This window comes from Salmo salar, chromosome 11 (genome assembly GCF_965601325.2).
Source record: "Salmo salar chromosome 11, fSalSal1, whole genome shotgun sequence".
In the NCBI taxonomy this organism is placed as follows: Eukaryota; Metazoa; Chordata; class Actinopteri; order Salmoniformes; family Salmonidae; genus Salmo; species Salmo salar.
In genome coordinates, this window is record NC_138301.1 from 82,748,125 (window position 1) to 82,771,201 (window position 23,077).

The 23,077-nt window shown below is 43.5% G+C and overlaps 1 protein-coding gene across 2 annotated transcripts in view; it reads right to left on the reverse strand.

The window, feature by feature from the left end:
* The window catches only part of LOC106562962 (collagen alpha-1(V) chain), a 134,665-nt gene that overhangs the window by 89,025 nt on the left and 22,563 nt on the right, over positions 1-23,077 (reverse strand). For both annotated transcript variants that reach the window (XM_014128098.3, XM_014128099.3), the window contains exon 2: positions 14-181. In XM_014128098.3, coding sequence (XP_013983573.1) covers positions 14-181 — 168 coding nt within the window. The remainder of the gene's footprint in view (positions 1-13; positions 182-23,077) is intronic.

Genomic DNA, 23,077 nt, shown 5'->3' on the forward strand with positions numbered 1-23,077 from the left:
GTCAGGTACTTACCAGGGTACAGTTGTTTGGTGGGGGCGCTGAGCTGGGCTTCTTTGGATACTCTGTAGGCCACATCGGCTCCTTTTGTTGACTTCCTATGCGCGCAGAAACCTGTCGTTTTCGTAACGCCGTCAGGTAAACTGGGAAAATCTAAAATCTTCAAGAGGTCCGCTGGCTCCACTACAGAGGGAAAGAGGGAGAGACAGATTGTAGGTTGGACTCATATAAAGACACTCATTTCAAATTCAGACTCACATCTCTCAATAATCACAATAAAGTATACCATAGCACAAAGCCATGCCACCCACAGCGTTAAAAGCCCCCCCACAACAGGAGAGTCTGTCAGTATCCATTCAAAGTAACCCAATTATTAAGGCTGTAGACAGATAAACAGATCCTCCTTTCACTAGCTATTAGCTGGGACCTTCTTAAAGTACAGTAGGTGCACTCCAGACCCCTTCTTTATATCCAGTCCCCTCTGACCCCTATTCTCTCACTGACGAGACAGGGGGACAGTTACATGAACACCCTAAACTGTGAGAGTGTGTCCTACACCCTAACGACAGATCCAGGATCGGATGAATGTGCCCAATTTCCAAATCCGAACCATTAGGGGGTTTAAAAATATCCGTACTTGAATAAGGGATAAAGGCAACTTCTGTGCCAATCGTGTGGATGCTAGGATGGACTAGAGCCATGACAGAGTCCATCTCTCCATCCATTCATCCGCCACACAATAAAGCTCCAGCTGCCTCTCGCTTCCTTCCTACAAACATACAATTAGCACACTCTCAGGCCGGGCCTTGGGGTTTCCCCCGGAGCACTGCAGGGGCAGGAAAGGTGCAGGAGCAGCACAGTCGCGTCAGGACAGGGTGTGACATTTTGGTTGAACCCGTGACCATACGCATGCTTGCCCAGATAACCCCAACATGCCAAGAGAAAAGAGCTGTGTCTGCAGATAGATGCTACACTGTAAGAAATGAAGTGTTTCATCTACTTAATAAAATGAAGGCAACGCATTTACACAACGTCATTGAGTAAATGTGATGTCCTATTGAGTAAAAAAAACTTGAATAAGTCGTTTCAATTTACACAAATAAAGTCCAGGGAATTAATACTAGCCATCAAAATGCGTCGGATTTCGAGATAATATGATTAAATATGAGTTGAAGTAACACAATTATTTAGTAAACCCAAAATATAAGCGTTTCACAAACATTTAATGTTAAACATTGTGTAATGTATTTGATCAGTTTGAACCCACTTTGTTGAGCACAGTGCCCAGTCCACCAGCAGTAACGGGGTCAAACTGCAAGCGTTACAGTGTGTTGCGTTTGCCTCTGTCATTAAGAATAGCGATGGTGGGAAGGGTTCGTCTCATCATTGAACATCAATGTGCTTGACGGGTTCGACAGCCTTTCATCATGAGCCATTACACCTCTTGGTTACAACAAGCTGCTTAATACGAATATAGAAATCGACTTTTCTTTCTTCAGACATGCATACAACATTAACCACAATCATCTAAAAATGAAGCCACATGGCAAGTTGTTGCAAGAACTTAAAATGATTAAGTATAGAGAAATCGGATCAAATGCTTAGTAAACGAAATCACTTAAAATAATTACTTCAATATTTTGGTCAAATTAAATGAACAAATCATTTGTTTACAGCGTACTGATGCTGCAATGGTCTCTGCCTCAAGGCTGCTGCCCAGAGCATAGAGCAGAGGCACAGTACTACTCAGAGCAGAGTCACACGGAAGGGATGGAGACAGGAGAAGGGATGGAGACAGGAGAAGGGATGGAGACAGGAGAAGGGATGGAGACAGGAGAAGGGATGGAGACAGGAGAAGGGATGGAGACAGGAGAAGGGATGGAGACAGGAGAAGGGATGGAGACAGGAGAAGGGATGGAGACAGGAGAAGGGATGGAGACAGGAGAAGGGATGGCGACAGGAGAAGGGATGGAGACAGGAGAAGGGAGGGACCCATGTAGGGACTACATAGGGTTTAAGTGAGGGGTACAGGGTTGTCAATACAAAATGGAGGTGATTTGAAGGTAGTAAAACAATAGAAGGAACCGTTTATTGCAAGGTTTTAAGAACCAAAACAAAGACAAAAGCACGCATTTTCTGGCACTGTGTTTGCATTCTTGTGTTCAGTAAGGCGGAGAAAGGTTCTCTTTAAATATGCACGCACACACACACACACACACACACACACACACACACACACACACACACACACACACACACACACACACACACACACACACACACACACACACACACACACACACACACACACACACACACACACACACACACACAGGTAAAAACAGGGAGGATCGGGTGTCCGGTCAGCCAGGACCACAGACACTTAATCAGTCTGTTCAGAGCGGGCTTTCAACAGCCCCAACCATCTGAGAGAGAAAGGATGGAGGGAGGGAGCCCCACAACAGGCTCTAGCTGGAGGTCATTACACAGGGCTTTCACGTGCAGTACAGATCAATAAAAAATAAACTATTCCAGCTCTTAACAAAATTCCAGATTCAAACCTACTACAGACACACATGACCATCGATCACCATCGCCCTCCACAGCTGTAGGGGGAATAATTTCCTTCATAACTTCCACATCGTCTACCGCCGATGATATCATTGCGTCACTGTCAGCTAGCTACAGAAAGCTTTGAAAATGTGAGCTCTTACAAGATCTGAATCTGGACAGGCATCTGACCCATATCACATGCAGCACGAACAATTATCCCACACATACATGTAAACACACCTAACAAAACGCAGAGTGATACGTACTGTATAAACACAGACAGAGAGAAAGAGAGAGAGAGAGCTCTTTCATATGGGTGTGTGCTGACCACGAAGAGGAAAATAACTGAGAATGGAGTCAGATGAAAGAATGTGAACTATGTGGTGATTCCCTATCCAACTCTCTCTCTCGCTCTCTCGCTGTCTCTCAACTTCAATTTAAGGGGCTTTATTGACATGGGAAACATGTGTTTACATTGCGAAAGCAAGTGAAATAGATAATAAACAAAAGTGAAATAAACAATAAAATTTACAGTAAACAAAAGTTGCAAAAGACAAAATACATTTCAATTGTTGAATTATGTCTATATACAGTGTTGTAATGATGTGCAAATAGTTCAAATACAAAAGGGAAAATAAATAAACATAAATAATGGTGTTTGTTATTCACTGGTTGCCCTTTTCTTGCGGCAAAAGGTCACAAAGCTTGCTGCTGTGATTGCACACTGTGGTATTTTACCCAATACATATGGGAGTTTATCAAAATTGGATTTTGTTTTCAAATCCTTTGTGGGTCTGTGTAATTTGAGGGAAATATGTGTCTCTAATATGGTCATACATTGGGCAAGAGGTTAGAAAGGGTAGCTCAGTTTCCACCTCATTTGGTGGGCAGTGTGCACATAGTCTGTCTTCTCTTGAGAGCCAGGTCTGACTTCTGCGGCCTTTCTAAATAGCAAGGCTATGCTCACTGAGTCTATACATAGTCAAAGATTTCCTTAATTTTGGGTCAGTCCCAGTGGTCAGGTATTCTGCCACTGTGTACTCTCTGTTTAGGGCCAAATAGCAATCTAGTTTTTATTTTGTAAATATATTTGTAGAATTCTGCATGCAGTCTCAATTTGGTGTTTGTCCCATTTTGTGAATTCTTGGTTGGTGAAGACCAGACCTCACAACCATAAATGCAAGGGTTGTATAACTGATTCAAGATTTATTTTTGCCAGATCCTAATTCGTATGTTGAATTTTATGTTCCTTTTGATGTCATAGAAGGCCCTTCTTGCCTTGTCTCTCAGATCGTTCATAGCTTTGTGGAAGTTAACTGTGGGATTTATATTTGTGGTCCTGGCAACTGGACCTTTTTTGGAACACCATTATTTTTGTCTTACTGACATTTACTGTCAGGGCCCAGGTCTGACAGAATCTGTGCAGAAGATCTAGGTGCTGCTGTAGGCCCTCCTTGTTTGGGGACAGAAGCACCAGATCATCAGCAAACAGTAGACATTTGGCTTCAAATTCTATCAAGGTGAGGCTGGGTGCCGCAGACTGTTCTAGTGCCCTCGCCAATTTGTTCATATATATGTTGAAGAGGGTGGGGCTTAAGCTGCATCCCTGTCTCACACCCCGGCCCTGTGGAAAGAAATGTATGTGTTTCTTGCCAATTTAAACCGCACACTTGTTGTTTGTGTACATGGATTTTATAATGTGATATATTTTTCCCCCAACACCAGTTTCCATCAATTTGTATAGCAGACCCTCATGCCAAATTGAGTCGAAAGCTTTTTTGAAATCAAGAAAGCATGAGAAGACTTTGCCTTTGTTTTGGTTTGTTTGTTTGTCAATCAGGGTGTGCAGGGTGAATATGTGGTCTGTCGTACGGTCATGTGGTAAAAAGCCGATTTGACATTTGCTCAGTGCATTGTTTTCACTGAGGAAACGTACGAGTCTGCTGTTAATGATAATGCAGAGGATTTTCCCAAGGTTGCTGTTGACGCATATCCCCCGGTAGTTATTGGAGTCAAATTTGTCTCCACTTTTGTGGATTGGGGTGATCAGTCCTTGGTTCCAAATATTAGGGAAGATGTCAGAGCTGAGGATGATGTTAAAGAGTTTAAGTATATACAATTGGAATTTGTGGTCTGTATATTTCATTTAGGATACCATCAACCCCACAGACCTTTTTGGGTTGAAGGGTTTATATTTTGTCCTGTAGTTCATTCAATGTAATTGGAAAATCCAGTGGGTTCTGGTAGTCTTTAATAGTTGATTCAAATATTTGTATTTCATCATGTATATGTTTTTTTTCTGTTTGTTCTTTGTTATAGAGCCAAAAAGATTGGAGAAGTGGTTTATCCATACATCTCCATTTTGGATAGATAACTCTTTGTGTTGTTGTTTGTTTAGAGTTTTCCAATTTTCCCAGAAGTGGTTATATTCTATGGATTCTTCAATTACATTGAGCTGATTTCTTACGCGCTGTTCCTTCTTTTTCCGTAGTGTATTTCTGTATTGTTTTAGTGATTCACCATAGTGAAAGTGTAGACTCAGGGTTTCTGGGTCTCTATGTTTTTGGTTGGATAGGTTTCTCAATTTCTTTCTTAAGTTTCTTTCATTATTCATCAAACCATTTGTCATTGTTGTTAATTTTCTTAAGTTCTCTCTCTCTCTCACACTCTCTCTCTCTCTCTCTCTCTCTCTCTCTCTCTCTCTGTCTCTCTCCCTCATTATCCAAACCCTTCCCTTGTTTCCTCTATCAGCTGGTCCTCTCCTCTCTTCCTGTCTTCAATCAGAAGACTCTTATTATCCAACCTCTAACTACAGAATTGTCTTTCAATCCAAACATTAGCATCAGCGGAACCCAGCACAAGATCCCATTGCTAGGTGGAACATATTTGACTATCGCACCAGATGATTTTTACATATCTGGGAGAAGGTGCAGTAACTTCCACCAACACCCACTCATCACCTACCCCCTACCGCTCCTTGCCCACCCTCTCTCTAAGCCTGACAGCATGATACCTACGCACCCCTGCAAAAACAACCTACCACATAATGACAGAGCCTCTTGAAGCAGTTGAAGGGCCTAAACAAAGACACTGCCTTGTCTCTCATCATCAGCTCGTAATGGAATAAGTGACACAATGCACCCACCAGCTGCAGGCCTGGGCAACTTCGGTCCTTGGGGGCCTGATTAGTGTCACACTTTTGCCTCAGCCCCAGCTAACACACCTGACTCCAATAATCAACTAATCATGATCTTCAGTTAAAAATGCAATTAGTTTAAATCAGATGTGTTTGCTAGGGATGGGGAAAAGTGTGACACCAATCAGGCCCCCGAGGACTGGAATTACCCAGGCCTGATAGAGATTGCCTATCACTGGCATTGCTGACTGACAGAAATGTGATAGCTCGTCTAAAAGACCTCTACTACAGTCGGATAGTTCCCCCCCTGTCAAAATGAACTCCTTGCAATTGAAAAAAAAGTAAAACAAAACTATTTTGAGAGACAATACCTCTGAAATCCTATCCACATGAGTCTCCAGAGGACATAATGTGTCTACAAGAATAGAATACTCTGTGAATGCATAAACCTGCTCTACCTTTTCTCTAGGGCAATTTGGGAATGCTGCCTGCCATTCCCATCCTGCTCCCTGTCAATCCCATACCACCACACTGTTTATCTTCAACCTGCCAACAGCCCAGAGCCCGTCGGTCTCCCGGGAAACCCACAGCCACAAGGCCCATGGGAGGAGGCCTATATGGGCGGAGGTGGAGAGGGATGAAACCTCACGACAGCCACCACAGAAGAACACTGACAGATTGCTAGGGCCACTGGGCATCACATCAACACAGGACTGTCACACACATAGACACACATGCACTCACTCACATAGTTACATACATGTGCGGGAACACACCAATGCAACATTTCTTTCTACAAGTGAGAAAAACATGAAACATAGAGTAGAAAGTTGTCTGAAACATAAAGTAGAAAGTTGTCTGAAACAGAGTAGAAAGTTGTCTGAAACATAAAGTAGAAAGTTGTCTGAAACAGAGTAGAAAGTTGTCTGAAACATAGAGTAGAAAGTTGTCTGAAACATAAAGTAGAAAGTTGTCTGAAACAAAGTAGAAAGTTGTCTGAAACAGAGTAGAAAGTTGTCTGAAACATAAAGTAGAAAGTTGTCTGAAACAGAGTAGAAAGTTGTCTGAAACATAGAGTAGAAAGTTGTCTGAAACATAGAGTAGAAAGTTGTCTGAAACATAAAGTAGAAAGTTGTCTGAAACATAAAGTAGAAAGTTGTCTGAAACAGAGTAGAAAGTTGTCTGAAACATAAAGTAGAAAGTTGTCTGAAACATAGAGTAGAAAGTTGTCTGAAACATAGCAAAATATGTCAATCTGACCACTCACACACTCCTAGGCGTTCCTCCTTTCATCATCATGAAACCCCACCTTACTCAATATCTTCAGGGCATCCCTCTCTCTCCTGATTACACAGTGGCTGAACACAGTGGCGTCTGTCTATAACCCTCAAGTCTAACTGATGTGAACAAAAATTACCGTCTGAAAACACCCAAACCCACTGAGCTCTCATAGTAACAACAGGCTTAGTTAAACACCCCAAATCACTTAGGACCTTGTGTTAGCTATAGGATAACCTTGAGGTAGGAACTTCTGTATAGGCTAGCTACATCAAATTACTTAGGACCTTGTAGCAGGAGGAACGTAGCGGACTACATTAAAATCCACTGAGTCACACTATGATGGCTATACGTTCCTCTAGCCAGCGTTATGCCAGCGTGTTTTACAGTAATTAGTGTCTGGTGAATGTCTTGTGTCTTCTAGCCATGTCCTCCATTCCTCTCTCCTCCCTGTCTCTGTTAAGTCCTCAGACAGTCACCATTCATCAAGACTGACCCCACTGCCGATCCAGGTCTACCCACATCCATATAAGGACATAATCCAGCACACTTCCTGCTGCTGGGCGTCATGTGAATATGGTAGTCAAGAGTTGAACTTTAGTTGACTTGCTGACGCTCAAAACCACTCCCCCACTGTTACCACAACTGAGCTAGGATAGCTGTAGGTTGATCTAGTCCAGCATCAGCACTACAACTTCATAGGGTTGTCTATAGTCTCCAACTACAAGATACTATCTGGGACGATACAGATAAAACGAAGCAGACCAAACGCTTTGGTCCTTTAAAAACCTGCTGTTTGTAAAATATGATGTTCTATAGCTTGGAAAATAAATAAATGTTACTCTGGATGACAACATAATGACGTTTGTTTCCAACATTAGGGCTGTTTCCCAAAAGGAGGTACATTCGCTTTGTGTTTTGTTTCCTTGCCACGATACTAACGAGTATCGCGATACTGGTATCGTCCCAGCCCTACAAAATACCAAATCAATAAATAACCCATATACTCATTACAGGTCCAGTCCAACTCCACTCTGCAGTTCCAGAAGCCATTTAACAAGGTTAAATCTGCCCCCCTGAACTTAGAAGCACGTGTCTAGCTAGGCAGGGTCGGGTTGAAAAGGTCGTGGGGGGGGGCTTTCCTTTCACTCAATTTTAAAGGCAGGAGTTTGTCTACTCTACACTGAGTCAATAACTACAATGAGCAAACAGCAGGTACGAGCTTGCATTAGCAATTTGGAAATCAGCTACAATTAGCTAACGGCTACAGTTAGCTAACAGCTCTATACTTAGCAAACAGCCACAACATTTCACACTGACAGCAGCAATTAGCTGATGACTGCAATTACTTCAGAAAAAAAGTGTGACTGGCTCCATTGGAGAGACCGTGGCCATATTACCATAGACGTGACATCAGTCACAACAACACAAAACAATACACGGTATCAAGAACAAGATAAAACTAGCTGAAACGAGCCACCTACGATTCCCCACATGGCAGCTTATTGTCATAGTTGCTAGCTATCTGGCCATCCAGAATCACAACAACACACAGACTTCCGCCCCCACTGAAGCATGCGCATCATTTTCGTGAGGTTTGTCAGCTAACCGGTGTATCATGGCAAGGAAAGAAAACGCAAAACTTGTTCAGGAAAACAGCCCTTACGTTGGAAACAAACATCAATATAATGTCATTCAGAGTCACATTCATTTATTCTCCAAGCTGTAGCACACAATATTTTACTTACAGCAGATTTTTAAAAGGACCAAAGAGTTTGGTCTGCTTCGTGTTCAAATTTTTACCATGGAAAAAATATTGCGATACTGGTATGGTCGCAGCCCTAATTGAAGATAGGGTATCATTTCAGATTTAGGCTACCCAACATAGTTGTGGCATATCATGTGAACTATAGTCATGATGCAAAAGGAAGACATTGTTGCGTAAGTCATCGAGCAGTGCTTGGAGATGAAAACGAGGAGGAAGGGGAGGAGGAAGTTTGGTTGCGATCAGCCAGTCGATGCTAACCATGTCATGACCCCTGCGGAGACCTGTTGGTTTTGCTAATCCCCTCTGACACAAACTAATCCTATAAAAATCAGCAGCTTTTGGGGAGGAAGCCATGGTTATCAGGATACCCTCTCTCTTTCCCCTCCGTCATAATCTCCCGTTTCCTCTCCCTCTATCCAGCCGTCTACTCCTTTCACAAATCTCTCCTCGCCTTTTCTTAATTTCCTCTCCTTCTGGATGGTTATTTTCTGCCTTGCTCTGATGCCCCGATGAGTCCCTGTGATAGAGGTATTCTCATCATTACACTGTGGTAAGCAGGAAGGGGTTGTCCTACCCTCCTACCACTACTGGGAGGCGGAGAGGGGCAATTAGCTGCTTACTGGACAGGAGGGAGAGGGAGAGTAAAAACCCTACATACAGTCCAGAGAGTAAAAACCCTACATACAGAAACATGTTTTTTCAGTAGGCAGACATGTTAGGTCCACTGACACAAGCGCTGTCTGCTAAAACAGCTGGTATGGTGAAACATGTAATGTTCCCTGCTGTTGCCTGGGTCTGATCAGTCAAATCGGTGTCTTGTACACAGGATGTGAATGAGACAACGTGTCATATCTGGAATGTGGTGCACACTGAGAAATCGGTTCTCGTTGATCTCATTGGTGACAAGCAATGGCTAAAATAGCTTAGCCTTTATGACTTCAAATGAAATGAATAAAGGTTGTTCCTCACATCTGTCCCATACGTGTCTGCGCATGTTTTCTGTGTGCAGATGTGTGTTTAGCCCAATTCAACAGCGGTGGAAAAAAACTTGAGTTCGGCAAACACACACACACCCAAACTCCGGTCACGCTTCCCTCACCTTCCTCTGACCCTCCCTGAGGTAGCAGTAAACTACACCTAACCCACAGGTATGGCTGTCAATCACACCTTATTAAGCTGAAGTGTTTGTCTACTTAGCGTGACGGCTCCCTCGAGGGAGCAACGTGATGGACCCCCAACTGAAGCTAGGGCCAGAGCGTTTCCCTTGGTAAACACAGGCTGACCGCAGCCCACACCTCCCAGAGAGGCGAGAGAGAGAGAGGTGCTGTTTGTGTGTGAAATTGACTGGGGCCGGGCAGGGTCCAGGGATGTCTTACTCTGCGACCAAAGAACTCGATAGAGCTGTCATTATTCAATATGCTCTTAAAACAAATGACATGAATTGCGAATGTAATAATGCTCTGTCACCACCATCACAACCACTGAAAGTTGGATGCAGAACGGCTTTGCACCCATCAAACCGACCACTGGGTCGTAGCTACAGTTACCACAAAGAAACACCACAGAGTAGGGCAGTCTGGAACACAGCAGTGAAAAGAGCTAACTGACACACTATGACTGGAAGGGTCCAGGTGACACACACCTGTAGCCTTACAGTCATACTCCAATTCAACTGCCCTTCCCCACAGTCATCACAGATCAAATCAAAAGCCTGACTGTTTCACATAGTAGCGCTGAGCGATTAGTGCTTTTGGAGGTTGGTTTGATTCCGATTTCAATTTTCTTTTAAAATTACATTAAATGCGCTATGCATTATGTGGGTTGAATGCTGTAACAACACAGAGTAAAACAATGAATGAAAGTCCCACGATGGTAGTGATTGCCCATTACTGCTTATCACTTATTAACCATCATTTATTCACATTACTTTACTTTAATAAACTATGTCAGTTGTTGTGTACCGGTATATTACATTTGTTTAATTTGATGACGTTATTATGACGTTATTAAGTCATCATCTCATCTCTATAGAGCTGCTGCCTATGCCGTCTGACTAAATCACAATTTTAGCAGTTCTTCAAAGTGAATAAGGCATACTTTTATGACTGCTAAATAACAAACTATCAATCACTTCAGATGTGTCAAACTCATTCCACGGAGAGCTCAGTGTCTGCAGGTTTTTGTTTTAAGACCTAAACAACTAGGTGAGGGGAGTTCCTTACTAATTAGTGACTTTAATTCATCAATGAAGTACGAGGGCGGAGCGGAAACCCGCAGACACTCGGCCCTCCGTGGAACGAGTTTCACACGTGACTTAGATCATGTATTTTCTGGTAGAGATACCTACGAAGCAACTGCTCTCTATAGCGCTCAAATGACGCATTCCTCCGTCTCCTCTCTCTCCGTGTCTGCCCCAGACTAACCTAACATAGCAGGTGTAAAAGAAACACACAGACCGGACGGTCAAAAGTTGTAGTTAATTAACACGTTTTCTGCGCTAAACTATGTAGAATATTGGCCTGTTGGAAACTACAACTCCCTACGACATCACACAGTTCGGGCTTGATCTGATTTATCTCTACAGAAACTGTGCAATGTGCGCATTGAGCGTACAGAAAGAAAACGACTTGAATGGAATTCAAATAATTGAACCTAAGTTGGTCAATTAGTTGTTTAAAAAACCGAAAAATAACTGACATTTCAGTGAATCGCTCAGCACTACTACATAGCTTCAGTAAATTAAGTAGAAACCCTCAGAGTCCTGATCAGACCCATATGGTACATCACCATCTCTTGAAGAGGCAGTATGAGATCAGAGGGATGTGACTGAGGCAACTACCCTCTCTCCCTTTCTCCTCTCTTCCCCTTTCTTCCCTCTCTCCTCCTCTCCCCCTGTCCCTTTACTGTGTCTTCAGTTCCCAAAGGCTGATATTGAACTCGTTGTGGGGTGTTGTCTGTCCATCTACTCACACTCTCTTATTAGTCTTCATTCACTTCAAAGAAGCCCTTCATGGTACTGTATAAGTAGCGTGTGTGAAGATACTTTTTTTGTTGGACATTTTTATGGATCTGTTTTGCCAGACATGGGCTGGCTTAGGGAGGTACTCTAGCAGCACTGTAAGGGATAATTTACTCAGCAAATAACTGCAAGTGAAAATGAATTAACATGAGCGAAATAAAATGTTACATTTCTTCACGCTGTTCACTGAGAAGAGGGAAGAGGGCTTGATGTGGTTGACGACCCTTCTCGGCTCCCTCGCTCTCTCCCTCCTTCTCTTGGCCTCCCTTCCTTGTTCTCTCTATTTCTCTGTTTCTTTCTTTCTCTGATTTCCGCTGGGTGACCCTCGTTTCACCACATCGCCACACACACACACACACACACACACAACGACCCCCCCCCCCCCACCACACACACACCAAAGTCCATTCAGAGTGACTCTAGTCCATTCAATGTGGACCGTCTCATTCCCTGCTGGGGGAGCAGGCCAGGCTGCAGGCAACAGGTCCAGTAAAGCAGGGTGAGTTCTCCACAGAGCGGGAATCAGGATTAACATTCTTCTTTCTTGCATTGGTACCGTCCCAAACGGCACCCTATCCCCTAAATAGTGCACTGCTTTTGACCAGACAGCCCTATGAGCCCTGCTGAAAAGTAGTGCACTAAATAGGGAATAGGGTACCACATAGGACGAAGCCACATTTCTCCCCTCCCTTCTCCTGCAGGCTGGCTGAACCAGGCTGCAGGCAGTGAGGCACATGCTTGACCTCGCACTGAGGACAAAGAGCAATTAGCAGCAGTGTGGAGTCTGTCTCTGTGTCTGACCCTCCGTCCACCCGCCTGTCTGTCCGTCTGTCTGCCCGTCGCCTAGAAACCAGGGCAGCGAAAACAACCAGGGCAGAGTGGGAAACGGAACTTCCCCCTCCTACAGCGCAGCATCCTAGATGGGGAGGGACGGCAGGTGGGTGGGGAGGCTATTTGGATATCAACTGCTATCCAACTCTTATCCAACTGTTACCCAACTTGGACGGATGCCAGTAGTGACGTAGATCTAGACACTGAGCCTTTCAAGGGGAAAGCACTGATGTGACACATAGTATATCAGGATATTTTGGCTCATGTTTAATTAACCCTCAAAACACAGACCCACACACACACACACACACACACACACACACACACACACACACACACACACACAAACATGCAAAAACACACACGTGTGCAAACACACTCACATGCATAAAAAAAACACTCAGCTGCCCTCACGACTGACAGGTAGTGATCAGCAGTGACCTGAGGGTGTTGGCTTGGTAATCATATGTCTCGCCCCTAAGATTAGCCTGCGGTCAGTACATCCACTACATCTATTACAGCCGTCTACATAGACACACTGACAGGACACACACGCACGCACGCACGCACATACGCCCGCATACACTCAAGCTTACACTCACACACACACGTCCCGCGCATGCGCACACACACACACACACACACACACACACACACACACACACACACACACACACACACACACACACACACTAATCTCAGCTACGTTACACCCATTACGGCCCACTACATAGACACAATGACATGCTCACACTCTCTCACTCCTGCTCACACACACTAACGTCAGCGACATTGAACCCGTTGTGCATTACAGCAGTCTGCCTGATTTACTGACCATTTGCGTACCTATGAAACCAATCCCTGTTGTATTAGCTACCCTCTCCTTCGCTTTCTGTCTCTGTTTCTTTGTTTCTGTCTCTCTCTCTCTCTCGCTCACACACCCACACCCCCAACACACACATCACACAACGCACACGCTCACCGAAACAATATTAACATGAAACAGAAACAAGCATAACATAACATAAACAAGGCAACGGTAAACATGTCATCCCCCACGAATGACAGAGCTTCCCACAACCCCTTGGGCCAATTCAGTTATCGTGTGTGACCACAGATTATTCATTAGATTGACCAGAAAGAGGCCGCTCTAACAATGAAAATACATGTCTTAAAATATTAAGGAGTTAGCCTGGGTACCAGTCTCTTTAGTTAATCTACTTCCTTTACTCCATGTCATGTGCCAAAGAGACTGGCCTTCAGGCTCGGGTGGTATAACGTATAAACCGTATAATGGGGGGATTTGGAAATGGCCACGGGATGGTTTTTCAATACCGTCATATTGAAAACATAAGTAAATGAGTTTACAATGAAAAAGCAAGTTATTTTTATGCAAAAAAAAAACATTGCATTTCTAATATTTGTCATGGAAAGAATGTAACCGGCTACATTCCCTAATGTTTTCCTTAAAGTTAATCTGGCATTTTACAGAGAAAAGTTGTCTGGCTACACTGAGAAAAGTACACTGAGAAAAGTACACTGAGAAAAGTACACCGAGAAAAGTACACCGAGAAAAAGTAGCTACACATCCGTCAGAATGCCCGTTCTTGAATTCGCATCCGAGTGGAGAAGTGCAACTGAAGCACAGCATTTGTTTGATGCTGAGCAACAAGATATTTCCGAAGCATTTTAAAAATGAAGAATTCTGCGTTAGGGCGACCCCTAAATTTAACTCGCTAGTTATCTAAGTAAGTGGCTGAATTAATAAGGTCACGGGGCAACTTATTCCTATAGGGAATAACTCCAGCTAGCTCCCAATCACACTCTGAATAACAGGAAACACCAGACAAGATAAAGAACACAGGGAATGCAGACAAAGATTCTCCAGTCTCACACACACGCACACACACACACACGCACGCAGACACACACACACACACACGCGCACACACACACACACACACACACACACACACACACACACACACACACACACACACACACACACGCACGCAGACACACACACACACACACACACACACACACACACACACACACACACACACACACACACACACACACACACACACACACACACACACACACACACACACACACACACACACTCGTTCACACTCTTCACACACACGACATGAACTGAGTTGAGTGTATCTTGACCAACCAAGCAGAACAGTTAGTTTACAACAGTAGACAGCAACAATCTGTATAAACACAGGCTTGCTTAAATGTAAACAAATCAAAAATATTCCTGTAGCACCCATACTTACAACACAAACATATAAACACTAATATCAGGACACCACAATGAGAAATATTTGTGTCTATAGCTACAGTGCATAAAACAGCTGTTGGTTCACTTCACAAAATGCACACAGGTAGACACAATGACACTAAGCCAGGAGTAGCTCCAGCTAGAGGAGTGTGTGTGAACGTGTGTGTGCCCATCTGCCTGCGTGTGTGTGTGTGTGTGTGTGTGTGTGTGTGTGTGTGTGTGTGTGTGTGTGTGTGTGTGTGTGTGTGTGTGTGTGTGTGTGTGTGTGTGTGTGTGTGTGTGTGTGTGCGTGCGTGCGTGCGTGCGTGCGAGCGAGCGCTTGTCTGTGCTTCTCGGTCTACTCTGCTGGGGCTTTAGCCCTGACCTTATTGCTTTAGCAGAGGGAATACCAGATGGTTTACTTCATCGTCTCCACAGCAAGCGCTGAGCAGCTCAGTCTCAGACCAGAGAGAGATAAATCAGTGTCTGCCCCCCCCCCCCTCCTTCCCCTCCTCAGTAGCAGACTAAGATGGAAAAACTGACTCAGCCTTGCTGCTCAGTCTTTAACTCTCAGTTTACAGTGAGACTGGCTGCAAAGAAATGGCACTCTTGAGAGACACAGGCATTCTCTCTTTCTCTCTCACTCTCTCCGTCACCTTCTGTAGCTATTCTGTAGCTCCCTCTTAGGACGTCTGGCCTTACTTGTTATTCCCTTGTCTTTTCTTTTCTTTCTCTCCTCACTAGTATTCCTCCATGCTCTCTCCCTCTTCCCTCTACCTCTCGAATCTCGCTCTGTCTTTTCTATGTTTCTCTCGTTGTCTACCACTCTCGCAGTCTCTCTCAGTCCCTCTTATCTCTCCCTGTCTCTCTTTCACTTACTCTGTCTCTCTCTCTCTTTCCATCTCTCACCGCTCCTTGGGCCCCCTTGCCTCATCTGTCTCTCTCGCTGCCGATCTCCTTCTGAGGGCTGAGGGCTGACTGCTGGGTGACTAACAACAAAATAAGACAGCGCTCGAATTCCAGAACAAACCTTCTCTCCCACCATCAATTTGGACAGACATGAACAAGTCGAACACCGAGCAGAAAAAAAAGCTAAAGTGCAATATTCCTACAAGGGTAAAACTAACAAAAGACATAACATACACACACATAAACTCACACAGCAGAACAAAAGATACTTTCCAATGGCTATCGGACTTCTAGATCTCAACAGTCTGGCTGTGGCTATAGTGACCCACTTTGAAACAATTATGTGAATTGCTTTGACTTTTCTTGAGGAAAGGATGAATCGAACATGAGCTGTTTTCTTTCAAATGCAGGAACGAGTAGAAAGTAGAATGCCTCCCTTTATTCACAGACACAAACTACAATTCCATGTCATCATCAGGGAACTCAATGACCCAGAAAGTTTTGACAGAAAACACTGTCACTGAGCCAACGATACATACTTTCTAACAGGCTTTGTGGCCTACTTATCCAAAGTCATGAATCAATATTCAACATGACAACCAAAATGATAACAAAACTACTCATGAAATTACATTTCAAGCCAGTGCCTTAGAAACGTGGAAAACTATATCTAAAGATTACAAAATATATTGAAAAAATACATTTCACTGGAAAAAATACACAGACCAAGCATAAGTAAAAAATATTATCTTGGCAGCGGAGAGAACATTTACCAGTTTTAATTCCTTAGAGTCGTAGACGTTTGGAGAGGGGGGTGCTTAGGATCATACTATGGATCATTTAGCCATTAAAATTTGAATTTTAGGACCCCTTTACGTATAAAAATATATATATAACAACAATTATTTTATAAACTTTTGATTTTGGCCTTTACTACTAAAGCCCATGGAAATGCATTGAATAACACATTCATAAGTGTCAAATAAATCATAAGAAACAAGGTTTTGAAGTGTCTGTGCTAAATCTAGGAGATTAGGAAAAACTAGGAAAAATTTGGGAAAACTCAGGAAATACAGGAGGGGACTGAGCACACACCCCTGAGGGGCCCTCGTGTTGAGGTTCAGTGTGGTGGATGTGTTGCCTACACTCACCACCTGAGGGTGGCCCGTCAGAAAGTCCAGGATCCAGTTGCAGAGGGAGGTGCTCAGTCCTAGGGTTCGTAGTTTAGAGGGCACTACAGTGTTGAATGCTGAGCTGTAGTCAATGAAAAGCATTCTCACGTAGGTCTTCCTTTTGTCCAGGTGGGAAAGGGCAGTGTGGAGTGCAATAGAAATTGTGTAATCTGTGGATCAGTTGGGGCAGTATGCAAATTGGAGTGGCTCCAGGGTTTCTGGGATGATGGTGTTGATGTGAGCCATGACCAGCCTTTCAAAGCACTTCATGGCTACAGATGTGAGTGCTATGAGGCAGTAGTCATTTAGACAGGTTACCTTTGCATTCTTAGGCACAGATACTATGGTGGTTTGCATGAAACATGTACAGTTAAAGTCGGAAGTTTACATACACTTAGGTTGGAGTCATTAAATCTCGTTTTTCAACCACTCCACAAAGTTCTTGTTAACAAACTATAGTTTTGGCAAGTCAGTTATGACATCTAGTTTGTGCCTGACACAAGTAATTTTTCCAACAATTGTTTACAGACAGATTATTTTACTTATTATTCACTGTATCACAATTCCAGTGGGTCAGAGGTCTGCATACACTAAGTTGACTGTGCCTTCAAACAGCTTGACAAATTCCAGAAAATTATGTCATGGTTTAGAAGCTTCTGATAGGCTAATTTACATCATTTGAGTCAATTGGAGGTGTACCTGTGGATGTATTTCAAGACCTACCTTCAAATTCAGTGCCTCTTTGCTTGACATCATGAGCAAATGAAAAGAAATCAGCCAAGACCTCAGAAAAAAATTGTTTAGACCTCCACAAGTCTGGTTCATCCTTGGGAGCATTTTCCAAACGCCTGAAGGTACCACGTTCATCTGTACAAACAATAGTACGCAAGTATAAACACCATGGGACCACGCAGCCGTCATACCACTTAGGAAGGAGAGGTGTTCTGTCTCCTAGTGATGAACGTACTTTGGTGCAAAAAGTGAAAATCAATCCCAGAACAACATCAAAGGCCCTTGTGAAGATGCTGGAGGAAACACGTACAAAAGTATCTATATCCACAGTAAAACGGGACAGGTGCACTTCACAAAATAAATGGCATCATGAGGTAGGAAAATTATATGGATATATTGAAGCAACATCTCAAGACGTCAGTCAGGAAGTGAAAACTTGGTCGCAAATGGGTCTTCCAAATGGACAATGACCCCAACCATACTTCCAAAGTTGTGGCAAAATGACTTAAGGACAACAAAGTCAAGGTTTTGGAGTGGCCATCACAAAGCCCTGACCTCAATCCTATAGAAAAGTTGTGGGCAGAACTGAAAAAGTGTGTGCGAACAAGGAGCCTACAAACCTGACTCAGTTACACCAGCTCTGTCAGGAGGACCCACTGGGAATGTGATGAAAGAAATAAAAGATGAAATTAATCATTTTCTCTACTATTATTCTGACATTCTGATTTTCTGATTTCACATTCTTAAAATGAAGTGGTGATCCAAACTAACCTAAGACAGGGAATGTTTACTAGGATTAAATGTCAGGAATTGTAAAAAAAAAAGAGTTTAAATGTATTTGGCTAAGGGGTACGTAAACTTCCGACTTCAACTGTAGGTATTACAGACTGGGACAGAGAGAAGTTGAAAATGTCAGTCAAGACTCTTGCCAGCTGGTCAGCGCATGCTCTGAGTACACGTCCTGGTATTCCACCTGGCCCAACGGCCTTATGAATGTTAACCTCTTTAAAGGTCTTACTCACATCGGATACAGAGAGCGTGATCATACAGTTGTCCGGAACAGCTGGTGCTCTCACGCATGCTTCAGTGTTGCTTGCCTCGTCTGGAAGGCTCGAGTCACTGGGCAGCTCTTGGCTGGGTTCCCTTTGTAATCTGTGGTAGTTTGCAACCCTGCCACATCCGATGAGCATCTATCTTAGTCCTTTACTGAAACTTTGCCTGTTTGATGGTTCATCGGAGGGCGTAGCGGGATTTCTTATAAGCGTCCAGTTTAGTGTCCTGCTCCTTGAAAGCGGCAGCTCTAGTCTTTAGCTCAGTGCGGATGTTGCCTGTAATCCATGGCTTTTGGTTGGGATATGTATGTATGGTCACTGTGTGGACAACGTCATCGATGGACTTATTAATGAAGTCAGTCACTGATGTGGTAAACTCCTCAATGCCAAACATATTCCAATCTGTGTTAGCGAAACAGTCCCGTAGTTTAGCATCCACTTCATTGGATCCCTTCCGTATTGAGCGCGTCACTAGTACTTCCTGTTTGAGTTTTTTTGCTTGTAAGCAGGAATCAGTAGGATAGAGTTATGGTCCCAATTTGCCAAACGGAGGACGGAGGGGTAGATCTTTGTATGCGTCTCTGTGTGTGGAGTAAAGGTGATCTAGAGTTTTTTCCCTCTAGTTGCACAGGTGACAGACATGCTGGTAGAAATTAGGTAAAACGGATTTCAGTTTTCCTGCCTTAAAGTCACCGGCCACTAAAAGCGTCACCTCTGGATGAGCATTTTCTTGTTTGCTTATGGCCCTATACAGCTCGTTGAGTGCGGTCTTAGTGTCAGCATCAGTTTGTGGTGGTAAATATACAGCTATGAAAAATACAGATGAAAACTCTCTTGGTAAATAGTATGGTCTACAGCAGGGGTACTCAACTCTTACCCTACAACAGGGATAGGCAACCCTGGTCCTGGAGTTCCGCAGGTGCTTCATGTTTTTCATTTAACCGACCTGGAAGACCAGGTGTTTTGAATTTAAGCAATCACCGAAATGATCAATTAACTACGTTTCTCAGTGTGCCTGCCGCACTCCAGGAACAGGCTTGCCTACTTCTGCCCTACAAGGTCCGGAACCTGCTGGTTTTCTGTTCTACCTGATAATTAATTACACAGTCCCTGATTAGAGGGGAACAACAACAACAAAAAAGTTGTTGAACTGGCAGCTTATCATGACGTACTCTAACTCAGGTGAGCAGAACTATGAGACTTCCTAAATATTAGAGATTGCGCACCAGCTGTTGTTAATAAAGAGACACAAACTACCCCCCCCCCCCCCCGATCTGACCGGACTCTGCAGTTCTGTACTGCCTATGCATAGAAAAACAGCTAGATGTACATTATCCATGTCTTGTTCAGCCATGACTCCGAGAAGCATATTATATTACAGTTGTTACTGTCCCATTGATAGGATAGTCTCGAACAGAGCTTGTCCAGTTTATTCTCTAGCAATTACACACTAGCCAATAGAACAGAGGGAAGAGGCAGTTTATTCCTTCACTGTCTTAGTCTCATCAGGGTGCCCGCTCGCCAGCCTCAATTAGCGCCGTCATCTTCTTCTTTGAGTGTCGGGGATTAGGGCCATAACCAATATGTCTTTCGCCTTCGACTCATTGAAGTAGAAGTCCTCGTCCAAATTGGGGTTAGTGATAGCTGTTCTGATAGGAAATGATGGCGGAAAAATTTGGTACAAAAAAAGTTCAAATCAGCGCCAAAAAATACACAAAACAGCACAATTGGTCAGGAGCCCGTAAAACGTCCGCCATTCCCTTTGGCACCATTTTATTGATACTGTGGGCTCTAATGACCAGTCAATCACCAGTCAGACTTGTAAGACTGAACTTGCCAAGAGATCTACTCTAAACCCTGTGAAAAATCTTTGGAACTCGCTTCCAATGTCTCCATGGCAGCCATTTCCTGTCCCAGTTTTGAGCAGGTGGGGGGATTGGTTGTCCTGCCCTGGCCTGACACTACCGGCTAACATTAAGGGAGGAGACATAGGGCCCACCTGCCAGGTGAGGAAGGAACACACTAACTGCTCTTTCACCTCACCTTCTCTTAAAGAGAAAGAGAAAGAGAGAGCGAGAGTGAGAGAATTACTGATAGAACTAGAAAACATTTATGTTGTGAAATCTGTTGTAAATGTATTGCAATGTTTTTATGTATAACTGCCTTAATTTTGCTGGACCCCAGGAAGGAGTAGCTGCTGCCTTAGCTAATGGAGATACATAATAAATACAAGTCCTTTTATTTCACTTTCAGAGGGGATGAGAGAAAGAGAGAATAAAAGCACAGAGAATGCCTTCCATCCATCAACCACAACTCTATGCGATAGTAATTACTGAAGTGAGTGTGGCTGTGGCCTGTGGCTCTGCAGCAGAGCCGAGGACAAGGAGAGGAGGAGGGCCCGCCATAATAACACAGCAGTACAGCCTTCTCATAGCTCAGCACAACTGACGTCCGTGTTAACTGAGGTCACTGTATGTCCGCCGTAATTCATCTGTGCTCTGTGCTCTGTGCCTGAGAACTACCTCCGCCGGCATATCAGTCATTCTTCGCTAGCAGGACGTTATACAGCAACTGGGATGGAATCAACCACCGTTTACAGAACATACTTTCTTCTAAAACTAGCTCAGTTTTACAGGCGCTAATCAACTGACTTCTCCAGTGATGTGAGATTCACACGTTCTGTATTGTTCAACCTCATTTTGTTCCATCTATAAAGGCTCTGTTAGCAAGGTTAATTTGTGGTCAATGCCCTGTCCTGGGTCTAAGCGATGCAAAGTGAGCAGAGGCTGTTTCTTTATGTCTGTCTCTCTTTCATATAGTCTTTCCAAACACCATCACCCAACACCCCCAGCACATTTGATGACCTAATAAGGCATAAATAAAATGGCTCCAGAGCAGTGGAGGCTCCTCAGAGGAGGAAGGAGAGGACCATCCTACTCAGTGAATTTCATAAAAATTAAAATAATTTAAAATGTTTAGATAAAACTACACTAAATATATTAACGTCACCAAATAACTGATTTAAACACTGTTTTGCAATAAAGGTCTACAGTGGCCTCAACAGCACCTTCTAGGGTAGCATAATGGTGTAGCCAGAGGACAGCTATTTTCCATCTTCCTCTGGGCTGGATACATTGATTTCAATACAAAACCTAGGAGGGTAATGGTTCTCACCCCCTTCCATATACTTAGACAGTAATTATAATGACTTCCAGAGGACGTCCTCCAACCTATCAGAGCTCTTGCAGCATGAATTGACATGTTGTCCATCCAATCAAAGGATCAGAGAAGGAATCTAGTACTGAAAGCATAAGCTACAGCTACACACTAAAAACATTTTTTCTAAATAGTACCAGATAGGGGTTCTTTGGCTTGTAGCCATAGTGGAACCCTTTTTGGTGCTATAAAGAATATTTTTTTAAGGTTCTATAAAGCACCATTAAATAAGGTTCTGAATAGCACCAACAAATGGTTCTGCTATGGTTACAAACCTTTTTGGGGCTATATAGACCCATTTTCTATGGTTCTTTAAAGAACATTTATGGAGAACAGTTCTATTAAGAACCTTCCTCAATTTCAAATGGTTCTATGTGGATCCTTTTGAAGAACCATACAGGGCTTATAATTCTGGTCAGACATTATACTGTCAAAATACCATAGTTATTATTATGTTAACTGACGAGTTGAATCATCTGAGCTGGCTCTGGAACAGCTAGGGGTCCCAGAGGAGAGAATTGAGAACCACTAGCTGGCTGACTTAATCAACCATTGTCAATTAACACAAGGCCATACAGGAGTCTTTCACAAGACACTGTCACTGGCCATAATCATATGCAGTAAGCCATTGCATAACACAACATATTAGATAAACTGGAAGGACACTCTCACTCACGGTTGCACAAAAAGAGCTGTGCACAAACTATGCCCAAAATATTCTAATGAGCTGCCTCCCCTACATTTGAATTATCACTAAAAGAGCAAAGAACCCTTTTGTGAACTGTAAAGAACCATTGAAGTTCTCAAAGGGTTCTTTGAGTCATTATGGTTCCACATAGAACAATCCCCCTTCCCAAAGAATCCTTGAGAAACCCACATTGTCTGTGTGTATTGCCACCGGAGCTCACACTGCACTGCTAAACTGCTTGCTGCACACTGCACTGTGTGATTGTACACATGGATTAGATTGTGGGTTTACTAATGCGTTAGTTTTAGTAGCTAGCTAGGTTGACTATGACGTTAGCTATTATGGTGACAACATGTCGGCTGTGTAGCAGTTAGCGGTTATGGTATGAAGATTTGGCTTGGATACGTTTTTTCGCCTGGTCACAGATGGCTGTCGTGTTCTGCACTGAAGTCA